The sequence below is a fragment of the Pleurodeles waltl genome, chromosome 9 (assembly GCF_031143425.1).
Source record: "Pleurodeles waltl isolate 20211129_DDA chromosome 9, aPleWal1.hap1.20221129, whole genome shotgun sequence".
NCBI classification, from domain to species: Eukaryota; Metazoa; Chordata; class Amphibia; order Caudata; family Salamandridae; genus Pleurodeles; species Pleurodeles waltl.
This window is the reverse complement of record NC_090448.1, coordinates 893,376,652-893,394,000: the sequence shown is the minus strand read 5'-3', so window position 1 is coordinate 893,394,000 and position 17,349 is coordinate 893,376,652. Positions and strand designations below refer to the sequence as shown.

General features: G+C 46.1%; 1 protein-coding gene across 1 annotated transcript in view; it reads right to left on the bottom strand.

The window, feature by feature from the left end:
• The window catches only part of CCDC197 (coiled-coil domain containing 197), a 212,589-nt gene that overhangs the window by 120,147 nt on the left and 75,093 nt on the right, over positions 1 to 17,349 (bottom strand). The window contains exon 3 of the mRNA XM_069208233.1: positions 15,828 to 16,004. Coding sequence (XP_069064334.1) covers positions 15,828 to 16,004 — 177 coding nt within the window. The remainder of the gene's footprint in view (positions 1 to 15,827; positions 16,005 to 17,349) is intronic.

The window sequence follows — 17,349 nt, the reverse complement described above, 5'->3', positions numbered from 1 at the left end:
TAAATGGCCTTAGTTCATTGTACAATTACACCAGATTAATATAATGTTCTTGTAAAATTCTAGCAGCCCAGCACAGAGTGAGAATACCATGCAGTAATACTGCTCCCAGTACTACCATGCCATGTCGGATGTATGTCGGAACAACGCCTGCCGGAACAATGAATGCCTGAACAACGAGGTCGGAACAACGACCTTGTTGTTACCACTAATGCCTTTACCACAAATGCCTTAACAACGATTTTTTGTTGTAAAGGCATGCCTGGTAAAGCATTAGTGATAGGCATCCATTGTTCCTGCATGCGTCCCCCCGGACCCCCACCCCCACACCTAAAAATTACCGAAACCCCCCCCCAACAACACCAACCCCCCACCCTGCCCCTAAACCTAAACCCCCCAACCCCCCACCCCACCCAAAAAATTACCCGACCCCCAACCCACCCCTAAAACCTAAAACCCCAACCCCCCACCCCCGCCCCTAAAACTGACCCCCACCCTACCCCCAAAACCTAAAACAACCCCAACCCCCACCCCATGCCTGAAACCTAAAGTACCACAACCCCCACCCCTAAAACTACTCAGAGCCCCCCACCCTGCCCCTAAACCTAAACCCCCCTAACCCCCAACCCGCCCCTAAAATTACCCCACCCCAACCCACCCCTAAAACCACAACCCCCCCCACCCCCGCCACCCTAACCCCAAAAACTAAAACAACCCCAACCCCCACCCCATCCCTGAAACCTAAAGTACCCACATCCCTAAAACTACTCCAAGCCCCCCACCCTGCCCCTAAGCTCCCCCACCCCACCCCTAAAATGACCCGACCCCCCAACCCACCCCTAAAACCTAAAACCCCAACCCCCCACCCCGCCCCTAAACCAGAAAATACCCCGACCCCCCACCCCAGGCCCTAAACCTAAATCCCCGACCCCACACCCCCGCCCCTAAACCGGAAAATACCCCGCCCCCAAACCTAAAACCCGACCCCCCACCCCGCCCCTAAAACAGAAAATACCCCCGGCCCTAAACCTGAAACCCCCACCGCCGCCCCTAAAACAGAAAATACCCCAACCCCCCCACCCCCGGCCCTAAACCTAAAACCCCAACCCCCCCAGCCCCCACCCCCCACCCCTAAAACAGAAAATACCCCTGACCCCCCACCCCCGGCCTTAAAACAGAAAATACCCCGACCCCCCACCCCCGCCCCAACCCCAAAACAGAAAATACCAGATCCCCCACCCCGCCCCAAAAACTAAAACCACTACCCCCCCACCCCCGCCCCACTTACCTGAGTCGTCGCCTCGTCGTCTCCTCAGCCGACTCCCTTGTTTGTGCCTTAACCACGCATGGGCGTTGTTCAGCACATGCATGGTTAAGGCACAAAACAACAATGTTGTGGTTAACGAAAGCGTTAACCAGGACTTCGTTGTTCGGGAGTCGGCCTTAAGGCCGTTTCCCTGCCACGTCAGCAGGGCCACTTATGATCGGCCTCCTAACAGAATTTACTACATGAAAGTTATAAAAATCATGAATAACACCTGTTATTGACAGAAATATGGCAAACGGTATTAACAACATAGATTTATAACTGCCAACCAGATGTTTTGTTCAGTGTACCAGACCCTGAGAATCAGAAACGTGCAGAAGGAGTTGCCAACCAGGACTAAATAAGTTTCAACTTTTCCCATTCGTATGTTCTCATGTCTGTGCAGAAAAACAAAGGGTCCACTTTAATGCATAAGATGGTATTGTTAAAAATTGGATTTCTGGCTGGCAGAGATATGCAAGCTGTCCAAGTAGTAAGCACAATCCTAATCAACAAGTCTTTGGAGTCTTTTGGTTCTGGTTTGGAGAGATGCAGGTCAGTCCTTCTCAATCCCTAGCAAGGCTGGCAGCAAGCAGCAGGTCAGCAGAGCAGGAGTCCAGAAGAGTAGCAGTTCAGCAAAGTGTCAGTCCTTGTAGTAGCACAATAGTTCTTCTACCTGGCAGAGTATCCACATATCCAGACGTGTACTGAAGTGGTAGGGTCAACAGTCAAGTCCTTATACCCAGTGGTGCCTTTGAACTAGGGGATACTTCAAAGAGACATCTTTGAAGGGCAAAGAGTCCCTGACCTTTCTGTCCTGGCTCCAGACTCACAACAGGGGGTATGCAGCCCTTTATGTGGGGACAGGACACAGCCTATACAGGTGTGTCAGCTCCTCCTTCCCATCCTGGCCACGATGACCCATCAGGCTGTGGATGGTGCATCAGTCACACCTAAGTTCTCTTTGTGTGTGACTCTCTAGCGGGAATGCACAAAGCCTAGCTATGACCCACCTCAGACATAATTCAGATACAGGTAGTAGTAGCAAAAGACATGTACGAAAGTTTGTTTTAGTGGTTTCCAAATAGTGAATTTGTAGAAATCACTATTAGGAAATCTCAAAATGTAATGCACATAGTAGTGTATTCCTCTAATAGCTATTTATACAGATTCACAATCACAATTAGGAAATTGGAACTTGGGAAATCACTAAATTGCTATTTCTTAAAAGGGATTTGCAAATTAGGAAAAGTAATTTTACTTTAGGTTTGGGTTGCAAATGCAGCCACTCCTTCTCCCCTTTCACCCACCCAACACTCTCTAATGCCAGAGTAGCACTGAATGTTCCCTTCTGCCAGCAAACCACCTCTGCTTTTCTTTCAACTGTCACTGCCTCACCCCCACTTCGATCAAAGTGGATTTGTCCTCAAAATAGGGACACATACTCTGTTATTGTATGTGGTAATGTTGGGCCCACATGTTAATCCCTATTCTGGGGAAAATATTCGGAATAAAAGGATTTATGTGCAAGGATACTGGCAAGGAAATGTTATTACAGGTGACATGGTATCCCTGCACATATATCCACCCACCTCATAACTGGGGTCTAAGTGGCACAGCATTTTGCCTAACACAGCTCTATTTCTACTCAGTGGGAAGGAGCACTGCCTATATTGCCCATCAGTTAACATTAGGTAGTGTGATGAAGGTCTTCTCCATAGCCCAGGTTTGACTACTGTTATAATGCATGGCATTATGGATACGGTGGTTATGCAAGTGTAACATTGAAAAGAGGTGATCGGATTTAGCAGCTTAAGTTTTTTGATGTGGTAAATCATAGTACCCTATAATATGGGTAAAGCATTTCCAGGATCATGCAGTGGCTGACAAACTGTGTCACTATGATGTGGAGAAGCCCGGTGAAGCACGGTGCGTGCATTGTCTTACCAAGCATTATGGTAGGATTCACACTGGAGCCATTGCCAGACACTCCAATTCCAAGTTGTAGTTGCTGTGAGTTACCTACTGTGGCACCACCTAATCCACTTTCTCTCAGTTGTTAATCCTCGTTAGTGTCTGTGATCCATTCCAAGCATGCATACAGTAGCTTGTTGATGAATAACTTGCACTTGACCAAGCCACAATGCATGACTAGTCCAAGGGCCTGATTTAATTGTTGGTGGACGGAGTAATATTTGTTGGCCTGGAGGAGGGCTTAAGGTCCACCAGGTCGAGACTATTCAACCCTCGAAATTTGGAAATGACACCAAGGCAGAAGTCCTTTCTAAAACACTGTCAGGAACCACTGTTGAGTGGTTTCTGTCAATACTCTTTACAGTTTGGTGCAAGGCTCCATCATCATGATGGAACCCTGCACCAAACTGTTTTTTTTATTATTGTCAAACAGAAAATCCGGAATCTGGATTTTCTGTTTGAAAATAAACAATAAAATGCTCTCATCACCATGGGAGTCCTCTCCCATGGCGAGGGGAGAATTTAGCAGTTTTCACTGCCACTTCCTGCCAGGGTTTTGCTGGTGGTGAGGGGCAGTGAAAACAGACCTCCAACTCCACCCATCCAAGTTTGGTGGTCTCAGGTCTGTAAAGTTGTGCTCCAGCAGTTTTGTGGAGGCAGCGGAACCTGTACTTCAGTATGCCAAAAGTCCCTTCGATGATGGACCATGTTGTCTTATGTGCCCCGTTGTTCTGCCTTTCACTTCTGGTTCTTGGAATGAAATACAACATCACACACTAACTATACAATGTGAGAATGGGTGCTTTTCATATTTCGATATATGAACTTATGTGCACAAGACTAGCCTTGGGGATGTAGCCAGCCAAGACGGCAGATTAGACTCTTCTGACTGGAGCTCCCACTTACAATGGAACTCTCCTGCCGAAATCCTACTGAATCCATCACCGTTCCTCCCCCTGGTGTGCTTCTATTCCTGCCCACATTGTTTGGAGACTGGGGGGGCCTGCAGCCCCCGTAAACCATTTCTGGTGCCAGAGGGGTATGGCCGCAGGCCGGGCCACCGGGCCTCTCTGTATCTCAACCTAGGAGAGATGATGGCCCCCGATTGTGGAGAAGGAGCCTGATGGTAAGTTTGGAGCAGCTCTAATCCCATCTACTATGCCCCCGCTGTGCGTCGGTCTCTGTTGGGACGGGGGATGTCTGGCAGTGTAGGAGGGTGGTTTCAAGCCCTCTGGAGACAAAGTGGAGCTGCCCGTAAGTGAGGGCGGCATATGACTGCCTTGGAATTTGGTCCGCGCTTGCACCAGCATTCTGCCTGGAGCTTCGGGGTGGACTGGCGAGGCAGCCCTGATGGTGTCAGGTCCCTGACCATGACCATGACACAGCTCTTCTATCCTGAGTCCACCCCCATCGCTAGTGAGTCCCCGCTGGGACTGGGAATCACCTAATGAAGTGTCAGGAGGCAATGGTGATCCCTCCGATGAAGGTGTGATACAGCCGGAAGAAGGAGGCAGCGCAGTGCCGAGATCCTGTGTCATGCTTGAGACCACTGGCAAGAGAACCGAGGCAGCCTTGCAGTTGTTGAGATGTGGAGGCAGGCCCATCTCCCTGAAGCGAGTTGACGTGCTGCACCGGGAACAGCTTCTGGGGAGCTGCTGCAAAGATGTACAGCATAGGAGAGGTCCATGGCACGGCTTACTGGTTGCCCCAGATTAGACTGGCCATGGGGCTGGGGTTCCATTGGTGAAGCCTTTATACTGCAAGAAGGCTCCTAACACAAGAGACTGCTGGTGCTCTGAAGACTCTGGTCGAGGGACCTGTGATTCAGATGCATCGTAAGCAAAGAATGTTTGGTGGAGCAGCGGCCGGTGTGGTGACATCGGTCCTTGTGTGTCTGAAGGGGCCCCTGGAGCCATGGGAGGAACGGTGGAGTGGAGGGGATGCTGGTCTCACCTGCAACTTATGGTTGGAGCTGATGCAGGCCTTGTGAGAATGCCTCCAATGATGCATGACTATATCCGGGGGGGAGCTGATGGCCCCCAATTGCTCCTGATGAGAGTCTGAGCTCTTTGAGTGTGAGGGCCCCGGGGATCGAACCAAACATGACCGTTCTTTGCACCCTCAAGCCTGCTGAGCACCCCATCACAGCGGTGAAAGAAAAAGGGCCCAAGCCCCCATAATCAAATAAAATTGTTGACTACACACACACATCACACCCCTGCGGCCAGATCAGAGATGGTGTGGTGAGAGGCCCGTAAGCTGGAACTGAGGAGGTGTCGGGCTAGGCCCCATCTCTTGCAGACTTACTTGCTGCAATCCAGAACTCCTGGAATGAGATGATTACTAAAATCGACTCTGTTGCAATTGATGTCAACTTAATCCAGACAGATCTACGAAAGGTAGAGGACAGCATGACCATCACTGAATAGCACATGGACACCTAACAGCAAGAGGTTCATTCCCCGCACACACCAGTCTCCAACCTCCAAAAACTGACGGCTCGACTGGATGAGCGCATAGAAGATTCCAAAGGGAGTACCTGGAGGAACAACCAAACTTTGCGGGATTCCCAGAGAGGGTGGAGGGGCAATCCACCAAACTGTTCCTGGAGGATTGGCTTACCAAGACCCTTCTTCTTAAAAAACTGTCCATATTCTTTACAATCGAGAGGGTCCACAAGATACTTGCTCCCCTGCATAAACCTGGAGCTCTACCGTGGGCTATATTTGCCTACCTCTTCAACTTTTGTGATCGTCACGCTATTCTCCAGTGTGTCTGTGTACAAGGTACTCCATTTTCGAAGGGTCTTCCATTTCTATATTCTCAGACTACACACAGAGTACAAGAACAACACAAAATCTTTATAAACGTTAAAAAACACATGAGAGAACTGAACATGAAATACCGACTAATTTTTCCTGCTAAATGTCATGTACAATATGATGGGATGGTGCTGTTCTTCTTTAGCACTATGGAGGCCAGTGATTGGCTGGACATGTTGGCTAGTACAGATAGTGACAGCACTGGTTTGAAGTGATCTCTTTGAACTGCTGGTCTGACTGTGAGTATTGGGCTTCCTAAAGGGGAACACCTATTGGAGTGACTTCTACACCCATAGGCACGGGCGATGGGGATTCAGATGCAACCTCACATGCCTGTTGAACAATGTTGGGGGGCTCTTCACACAAAGGGCCTGATTGAGGTGTTGGCAGTTACAGTTCTGCTGCCGGTTTTAAATCAGAAAACCCACCAGCCGTCTTGGCTGTCCACTCGCCCTATTTAGATGCTTGTGGGACCATAGGCAACCAACTTGTTTTACCGACTCGGGCACTGCAAATAGTTTGGGACCTCTGCAGAAATATACATGCCACAGGTATTCTTTTGAATACCTCTGACATGCATATGTCGGGAACACATTTATGTCAGTGTTTAATGGGGACACACTGGTACAAGACACATATCGCACACATACACAATTGTTATTGTGGTGTCAGTATTCATTGACAAATGAATGCTGGCATCACAATAATGATGGCATCACACTTGTCACCATGTCTATGTTTGCACATTGCAAGTCAATCTGTACCTGTGATACTGTGAGTCCAGTTGCGTATGTATGTGTGGGATTGGACTGGCTGGTTGAGGTGGAGTGAGCTGGAGTGGGTGATGTGGTTGTGACTGTATGTGTGCCACGTGAATGTGGGTCTGACATGTGTTATGTGTTTTGGGTTGTGTGTTGTGTTACTATGTGTAACATTCAGGTGTGTGTTGTTGTTATGTGGTGGTCATTGTGATGTGTACAATTGTGCTTTTGTGTGCGTATTGGGGTGGATGGGCAATGGATCATAGTGTATGTGTTGTGTGGGTGGACACATATGGCTAAGGTACAAATTGTGTGTGTAATTTACGTCTATGCGATAGCCACTGCCATTGTATAATGCCTAATGTCTCCCGCAATGGGCTCCCTCCAACACAAGACGGCTGCCAGTACACCGCCTCCATGACTGTAACATCTAAATACGGAGGGTGGAACACCGTCGACTTGCCAGTGTGTTTGAGTCTGCCACAGCAGCAGATTATTACCGCCAAGATCTAAATCAGGCCCAAAGTTCATGGAGGTGGTAGAAAGGGGGAGTGCTTTCATCCGTGCTCCTCCTCCTGAGACCTTATCTCTAGCAGAGCATAAAGTTTAACCATTGGTGATTTCATCTAGTTTTCAGCTTTAGGGAATGTGCCAGAACATGCTGGCTCCTGACTGGCCAGTTGCTGGGTGGGAGGTTCTAGTTCAGCTGCCTATGGGGATGGGGATGGGGATGGGGGCTTTGGGTAGGTGTTTGTTCCTAATGATTCAATGGTTTGGGGAATTGCATGTTGCTCTTGTGTACAGGGGTTCCAGCTCCTGCCATTGGTGTTCCTCCCTGAGCAGCAAACAGAAGATGTTGGCCTCCTAGCTGGACGGTTGGGGGGGTACCCTCTATGTAGCAATAATAGGCCACAAAACTAAGCTTCTGCCCTGGAATGTTCAGGATGTAGCCCAGTGGGAGAAATGTAGAAAGGTACTTGCCTATTTGAAACATTCTAATGTGTATATTGCATTTCTACAAGAAACACATGTGTTGGGCATTGCATTCCTTGTCTCCAGAAACTCTAGAGACAACTGTTCGCCACCTCATATTCCGGTTATGCCTGGGGGCAGGCCGGGAGGGGGGTTGCTGGTGATTATATGGGTGGCCCAAGTATCCCGTTTCTCCACAGAAGGCATGTCCCAGACCCAGAGGGTAAATTTGTCATTTTATATGGTACCCCTGATGGCCAAGAAATATGTCCTACTAAATGTCTACACACCAAATAACGACCGCCTTGACTTTTATGCTGGTGTCATTGCTACAGTCTCACCCTACCTTGTTGCATACACTATTTTGGCAGGAGACTGTAATTGTGTTCTCAGCGATACCTTGGACTGAGTCCCACCCAAAACTTCATACTAAATCTCGTCTGACCAGCACATTGTGCGACATGATGCGCAAAATGCGTCTTTTCGATATCTGGAGGGACAAGCATCCAAGAGACAGGGTGTTTTCCTGCTACACCTCTGCGAGGGGTCCCATAGCCAGTCGGACTGTTCTTTGATCTCAGGTGATAAGGCACAAATGGTGATAGGAATCTTGTACTTGGCCTTTCATCTATATGACCACACCCCTGTTCTTATGGGTTGCAGGAGGGAATGCGGACGTCCAGCAATACCCCTTTGGAGCCTGTGAACAGAGGCACTGACAGACCCCCCATTTGAAGCAATGGTTAGTGACGCATTGACACACTACTTTGCCGATAACTAGTCTGCACACAGAGGGCCATTAATGAGGTGTTTCACTTCCATTTACGTAATACCTATGCCAGGTAGGTGACATGACTAGCAGATCATGTTCAGGACAACGTAGGTGGAGTCTCACTCACGCGCATCGACCTGGATGACCGCATGAGGTTGAATGGTTCTATTACGCGCAAAGAGATTCTCTCTGCGATCCATAGGTTAAAAATGGCGAAAACAAAGGGAAACAATGGTCTTCTGGTGGATTTCTACAGTAAGTATGCCAGTGAAGTGACTGATAAGCTTCTGGAGGTCTAAGAGGAGGCTTTCTGGTTAGGTAGTCTCCAATCCTCAAAGCGTGAGGCCCTTATAGTGATGGTACAAAATCCGAGGTGGGACCCAACGGTGGCCTCGGCATACAGACGTAGCTCCCTCTTAAATACTGTATAGATACAAGCTCCTCAGAGGTATACCAGCGCTGCGTGTCATCACCTGGGTATTTGTCTGGCCCACACTAAACAATCATTTTTAGAGCTTAATACTGGCACGGTGGTGGAAGGACTGCATGCCTCCGTCTGGTTTTGGAGGGATCTCCCTCTGTCTCTTATGGGCAGAATCCCCATTGCCAAAATGATAATGCTTCCTAGATGTCTTTATGCACATCAGGGCACTTTCTACTCGATCTCTCAACACTATTTTAAGTCTCTTGATAGCCTCACCATGGATCTTCTATGGGCCAAAAAATGAAAGCATGTGGAGTTATCCACTTTGAAGTGATCCGGGAACCTTGGAGGTCTGGAGGGCCCCAGCTTGGAACTCTATTACATGGCAGCACACTTGCAAAACGCTGTTCATTGGCTCGACTCAGAGGAAATTTGGGAGAAAGACCTTTTGAGGGCCTTTCATGCAGAGAACATGTTGCCTTTGTTGCAGATGAGTGCATCTCAGGTTCCACCAACCACATCCTACCTTATGTGTCAGGTGGCCTGGTTGTGGGAGAGGGCTGTCAGGGGTGCTTTATCAGGCACCTTACACCCCAAACATGCGCCAGTGGACCCTGCAGCCATTCCGACAGATAGATAAGTCCATGTTGATGCAGAGCTGGAAAGATGACGTCTACAACACCCTTGGTGATCTATACCCAGGTGGGTGATTTGTCACAAGGGATGAGGCTGTAGAAACCTTTGCTTTGGGAGTTGGGTGTTTTTATAGTTTGTACCTGGTTCCCACTCACATTGATAGTAATTGCTTTTTTGTATTGATGGTAATTCATTTCCTAAATGTCCATTTTGCGACTACTTGCAATTCGGAAATACTTTGTACATATTGTTAGCGATTCGCTATTTGGAAATCCCTATTTTGGATTTCTTATTTAGCGATTTCCAAAATGCAATTTTTATTAGGATTAGATTGAAACTGCATTTTGCACCACCGCAAATGCCTTTCATACATGCCAAAATGGCATTTTGCATTTCCTAACAGCCTGAAACAGTGATTCACATTTTAGGAAATGCAAAATGCCTTTATACATATGCCCTTACGTGGCTAAATTAAGAAAATACCAACTTTCTAAAAGTGCCATTTTCAGACTAACAACTTAAAATTAGAATTCACTAGAATTTGTGATTTTAAATTGTGATTCCAGAGACCCCAAACTGGGGGGCTTACCTCTTCCCAAATGGAAATTACACTTAATAATGCAAAATGTTAATCCTAATATTATCATTTAGGAGAGACAGGGCTTGCAGTAGTGAAAAACGAATTGAAGAGTTTCTCACTACTAGGCCATGTAAACCTTAAAGGTACATGTCCTGCTTTTTATATACACTGCACCCTGCCCTTGAGCTGTCTAGGGCCTACCTTAGGGGTGACATATGCATTACAAAGGGGGGGGTTTGGACCTGGGTAGGGGGTTAACTTGCCAGATCGACTTGACGGTTTAAAACTTATCCTACAGGCTCTGCAATAGCAGGCCTGAGGCATGTTTAAAGGGCTACTTAAGTGGGTGGCACAATCAGTGTGGCATACCTACTGGTAGTATTTAATTTACAGGTCCTGGGCACAGGTAGTGCACTTAACTAGGGACCTACAAGTAAATTAAATATGCAAGTTGTAGAGAAACCAATGTTACTATGTTTTGAGTACAAAACACCTGGACTTTCGCATTGGTCAGAAGTGGTAAAGTGCCCAGAATCATAAAAAGGCTGGCACAAATGAAGTATTGTGATAAGCCAATGATACTGTGTTTCAAACAGAGAGCACAAGCACTTTAGCACTGGTTAGCAGTGGTAAAGTGCCCAGTGTCCTAAAGCCTGCAAAAATGAGGTCAGCAAGACAGAAGGTCTAAAGGCAAAATGTCAGGGGAAACTACACCAAGGATGCCAGGTCTAACAGATGTGAAACCACTATTAGACTTCAGTCACTGGAGAAAGACTGTGACCAAAAGAAAAAGTAAATTGCATAAAGTAAAGGGATGAGATACTCCGATGGACATTAAAAAAGACAGAGAAAAGGGACAAAGATGATCACCATCATTGTAGTGATTACTAAGCTTTCCAGAAGGTGAGGTAGAAAGTAATAAAATACATCAAATGCAACCTGACAATAGCATGATGTGCAACAAAAATAACTAAAACGATGCCAAACTTTGTGTGAAAAAAATCTTACAAAGAAAACTTCAAGCACACCTAAACCTGCTACATGTAATGGCTGCTTCGTGTTGAATCCAAAATGATGGCACATTTGGTAGGAATATCCCATACATCGTTTACAGGCATACTCCCCTGCCTTGAGTAACCCACCTATATGTGAATGTGGTATTCTGATTTTTACTAACCCATTTATCACGCTAATCAAACAGATGCGCTGAGGAGAATATGTCCCTGGAAATGCCAGGGTTCAGAAATGGTTGTGACCAGTGGCGTAGCGTGGGGGAGTGCAGGGGGGGCCGGCCGCACCGGGCGCAACATCTTGGAAGAGACTCGAGTGCTAAAATCCACGGGTTAGGGGGCGCAAATTACTTGCCTTGCCCCGGGTTAGGGGGCGCAAATTACTTGCCTTGCCCCGGGTGCTGACAACCCACGCTACGCCACTGGTTGTGACTTAAAGGGAAATACCAGGAGCCCCCTTTTTTATGACATGTGAATTCAGTTGGCAACGTACCTATTTATGTGAATTAATGGTCATGACCAGACCTATTTTCTGTGTCGGAAGGAAGTGTGGCCTATTGGCTCCACTTAATTAAACGTTCTGTATCAATGCAGTAAGTAACTAGATCTATGCACTGACATTCATTGTGTGTGTTGAATGTGTGTGTTCAGTGTGTATGTGTGATACATATATAACAATTACATTATTTGCAATGTGGAAGTGTTTGCTGAGACTAGTGGGATCCATCCTGCCTTTCCCCCAATTTAGCTTGGCATAAGATGAAGGACATATACAGCTTTTACCAGACAGTGAAGGTGTATTACTTGCATTCACAATATCAGAGGGTGGAGAACCAGACACTGATGTAAGGGCTGATGGAGATATGACTACCCTTAATTTGCTGATTAGATGTTTCTGTGCACTGCCATTTGGTACAAGTATGGGAGAAGGAGTGATTCAGAAGATTCTGTTGTTATAGGTAGAAAAGTTCCTAGGCAGGGCTTACCCTTCTGTCGGTCCTTGATTGCTACTTCAAGGAAGCTCATGACAACCACATGCAGAGTCTTCACAAATCATTGTGCCCATGTTTTAGAAATTCATGCTTGGAGCCAGCATCATCACTACTAGCTGTGAGCTTGCACAATGGCTGTATTTCCACTGCAGCCAGAACATTATATTAGAAAGGGAACCACCTCTACCCATTTCCAAGAGTGTGGACAATAGATCCACACACCCTGTCTGGAAAAAGAGTGAAAACTTGGGACCATCCACCCCACTCTGTTACAGCTCCAAATTCTTCTTGACTAAAGAAAGGAGTGCTCCACATAGTGCTTGAAGAGTTGTTGTGAAACCAGTGCTAGTCTATTCATGACAACCAATCTTGCAGGGGAGTGGGGACATCACCTAAAGTCTGCATGTTGGTGGAGAAGCTGTGGGTCAGTCTAGAGTCTAGAAGCCTGTTAGAGTGTCTGCTCTGTGAGCGAAGGAGAGTGTCTAGCGCTGCAAATGTAGAGAATAAACAGGTGGATAAGCCCAGATATACTCCCATTGTGTTGTTTTCCCAGAGGAAACTACTCTGGGGCAGCATTGATGGGATCGACCTGTACTGGGTGGGATGCTCTGGTCTCCACTGGTGTGATTATAAAGGCGAAGAAGCATAACTGCATAACTTTGCCAGCCAGCACTTCTACAGTCAGAGGATTAGTGCTGCTGCTGCCAGTGTGTGGTGCAACCACGAAGAAACAGACAGCTCTGAAGCCAGAAGTCTGACCTGGCCCAGAGTCTACATCATCCAGGGACATCCAACCCCAAATGCTGCACCTGGCATGAACACCGAGCTGAGGAGAGGATCTCCTAAAATCTTGCCCTCACCAGTCCCACCTGCAACACTGAATCCTAAAGCGGTCTGCAAGAAAGAGAGAAAATGCAGGACCCTCCCTGCTGACAAAGAGACACGACCAGGGATGCCATCCATTGTAAGCTCACACACCAAACGTAAGCCCATTTTTCACTAGCAAGTCAAAGAGAAATGGTCTTCAGAAAATGGAAAATGCAAGCAAAGCCAAACTATAATAGAGATTTAACATTATCAGTAGAACTATTTTGTGTTAAATAACAGCCCAGGGAGAATTGCTTAGTAAGGACTACACCTTTCTCTAATTTTGCCTAAACTCAATTTATGGAAAGGGACCAGCTTAGACATGGGCAATGTAGAGTCGGAAAGAGGACCCTGGTTTGGTGCAGAATTTCAGCATAAACCCAAGCGTGAGGTTGTTTAACTTTAAATCAGATACCTAATTTTGTAGTTTTGTGTACCGTTGTTATTTAAAAGTAATTTTGTTTTCTTAAAAGACAAGCACTGGATTAGACCGGAATTTGTTTGATGTGATGGTTGAGTTGTAAGTCTGTGTCTCCAACATAACTTCCATGAGAAGCCCTTGACTGCTCTTACTCGTACCCTGTTAGTCAAATGCATACAGGGAATACTTAGCCCTATTTGCAAAGCAATAATAGGATTAACCTCAGGACACCAGTGGCAAATGACCTCAACCACCAAGGTTTGGGCCCAGTAGCTCGGAAGGCATCTGACAGGTACACATTTACAAACTAAAAGATCATTTCATTTTTACTTTAGAACACACCACTATTCAAGGGGTACGTGGAGCACATTATATTTAAGCATAACAAACTTGGTTAAACTTAATTAAGTAAATATCAAGCAGAATACCTGTGTCATTCTTTTAGCTCAGGTGAACTTGTGTTTAGATGAAGACTTCAAAATGTAATGAGCTACAATTGAGAATGCCCAGCTACTGATGCATGATGACAGGGATTGCAGAGTCTGAAGATCTATGTACCTTTTCAGCAAATTGGCGTTGTTAGCAAACAGAAGAAAGAGCCTTCTGGACCACAAGGGTTATCGTTAAAGCCACATGTAGTCACTGTAGATGACAGACATGTCTCGGTTGTCAAGAAGTCACAATCTACACATGCTGTTACCTTCTACTCAGACACAAAGTGTAGTTGTGCATTTAAGGTATGCCAATAAATAAGCACTCCTTAATGCTTATTTTGTCGTTGTACAAACCCAATCTGTTTTTTCGAGGTTAAGTGCCAGGAGACAGTAAAATTGGTGGGTCCTAGTCACGAGGATATGTTTATGCTTCCTTTAAACTCCTAGTTCGAAGGCTTCCTCCTCCATCCTTTATCCCTCCGCAACTTATTTCTTGCCAAGATCTTGTAAAACTGTCCAAGTGGTGTGGCCAGGCTTTCCACAAAAGGTGATGCTAATTTTAAAGGATCAAAGCTGCTTGACTGTCGTACACTTATGAAAAGCCTGCATTAAAATGCTGGATCCCTCTTTTTGCACCCGTGTGACAGATTTTTGCCATGCACCTAGTGCTATTCTCAGGAAATGTCGGTTCAAATAGGGTCACTAGGCTTGATCCTCCCAATCCTCCGACTGGGGCTAAAAACTTTGAAAATATATAGAAATAGCGTAGGAACATTGGACACTTGTTTGCTTTTAAATTGCCCAATAAGAACTAAGTCAATGTTTTAATAAAAAGTAAACCCGTCGCGTTCTTAACTTTTCTGCTGCCTCCATTATTTCAATAACCTATGTCTCGAAAATGGAAAATTGCTTCAAAACCATTTCTCTTTATCGACCATATGCTACTGGCAAATAATACCTGTAATTTTAACTGCAGTTTCCTGTTGTTTTGCTCTATTGAGTTTAGACGTGTTTTGATAATACATTATCAGAGTGACCTTGCATTTTTGCACCTATGATTGAATTTTCAGCTTGTATTGGGCTCACAAAAATGCCAAGGTTATAGATGACGAACTTTTCCGCTACGATCTAGTTATTATTATTCATACAAATGTAATTATTTTTGCCTCCTCATGGAAATTAATTTCACTTGTGGGAAGCCCTCTCTCTTTTCCACTCTGGAATCAGACCTATCTAAGCCTTCACCAGGGGGGCCTTTCTGTCTGCTTCCAGGTTGGGACACATCAATCATAAGTGTTGTGAACATCCATAAAGTTCCGCTTTTTCAGAAGTTCGGTAGAGTTTTTACAACAATCCATTGGGACACACTTAACGCTGTTTTGCCAAACACTAAATTAATTATATAACACAATCTGCCAAGGAGGTGTACTTTTCAGAATGAGTGAGTGGATTTGTATTCACAAATATGCTAAATGATTTGCTTTTTATCATTCAAAAATCCGCCTTTTGGAGCAGTGAATCGACACTGTGGTGTGCAAAACATTTAGCAAATGAAAATCAATATAGACTAATCTTCTGCTGATAATAACATTTACATTGTTAGGATACTTTTGCGAGCCCCACTATTTCTGTTCTATTGGGCCTTTACCACCGCATACTTGTCTGTACTTTTATAGAGTGGATCACGTTTGAATACTGTGATATCAATATCTAAATGGGAACAAAATCAAAATATGAATACAAATAACATAAAAGCAATGAGGTTCAATGGATTGATGGTTCCATGGTGTTTTTTGAGATATGCTTTTGGTAAACCTTCTGCTGTTCGATTCCTGTAATACTTTCAAACATCTACTTACTTCCTTCTGTCTTTTAGCCAATTCAAACTTCCTTAATTCAACTATTTGCATGCGCTCCCTGAACTCTTGCTGCTTGGCGAGGAGCTGTGCACTGACGTCATCAAATTCCACCTCCTTCTTCAACACTAGGGTCCTCTGGAGAGTGTTTTTACTGGTTTCGAGGATCTTGCTGGCAGGCTTGGAATTTAAAAGCACATATTTAGGACAATCATTATAGAGCCTCACCAACATAAATGAACCTCTCATGCATACCTAGCTCGGTCAATCATTAGATGCAAACCAATCAGGAAAGTGTTGAGCAAACATGTTTCGCTTTGACACTAATATCATGAGGGTGCAAAGATATGCTTCTAAACCTTATGAAGGAGTATATTTGTTAAATTGAAAAGACAGCAAATCAGAAGTGGTGAGTAGCTGAAGTCTAATTGGAGTGGGAAATGAAAGAGCGGATTGACAAAAAACAGCTCACTATCACAGAAATTGATCATGCTTGATTTTTAACATGGTGACCAGAATGTCACGAATCCAGTACTTATAGCTTTTCCTAGGAACCCGCCACTAGCACTGCTGAATGCTGGGGCTTCCCAACATCGAGGCTGCAGAGTCTTGATTCCACCTCATACATCTTTCTTCCACAACTGTATACTTTTTGTTGCTGTGTTTCTCTTTTGCAAGTTTTTTTCACCCTTACTTTCCTATTTGTCACAGCTGTCCTAAACGTCTCTTCCTCCTTTTCTATCTTTCCCTCTCTCTTTCTGGGTCAAAGTATGATGACAATGCAAAGCAAGTCCTGTACCAGTGACGATTTTTGAGGACTGGGACTTGCTTGCAAGATTCCAGTGCTAGCAAGCATTGTTGGAACCAATAGGTTCGCACCGACCCGACCGGAGGACCACCCTCAGAGGATCCCTCGTCTACCGTCCTCCCGGACCTCGCGCCCCTTTCAGCGACACCATCGCTGACTTCATCTCCCCGCACGCCCTCGCCTCACCGGACTACATCCTCCTAGGCGACCTCAACTTCCATCTGGAACAAAACAACGACCCCAACACCACCACCCTGCTCGACAACCTCGCCAACCTCTGCCTCAAACAACTGGTGAACACTGCCACCCACATCGCCGGACACACACTCGACCCTATCTTCTCCGCCAGCAAACACGTCTTCTTCAGCCACGCCTCCGCCCTTCATTGGACCGACCACAGCTGCGTCCACTTCACACTCCGCACTCAACCCATCCCTCGCCGACAGTGGAACAAGATCCCTGAAGAGCAACTCTTCGCCGCACTCGCCGCCAACCAACCCACCCTCACCACCGACCCCAACGTCGCAGCCCTCAACCTCACAAACTGGATCTCCAACTGCGCAGACAACCTTGCTCCCCTCAAACGCTCGCAGCGACAGAACAACACCAAGAAACCCCTCTGGTTCTCTGACACCCTCATAGAATCAAAGAAAACTTGTCGCGCACTTGAGAAAGCCTGGCGCAAGGACCGCACCGCTGACAACATGACCGCCCTCA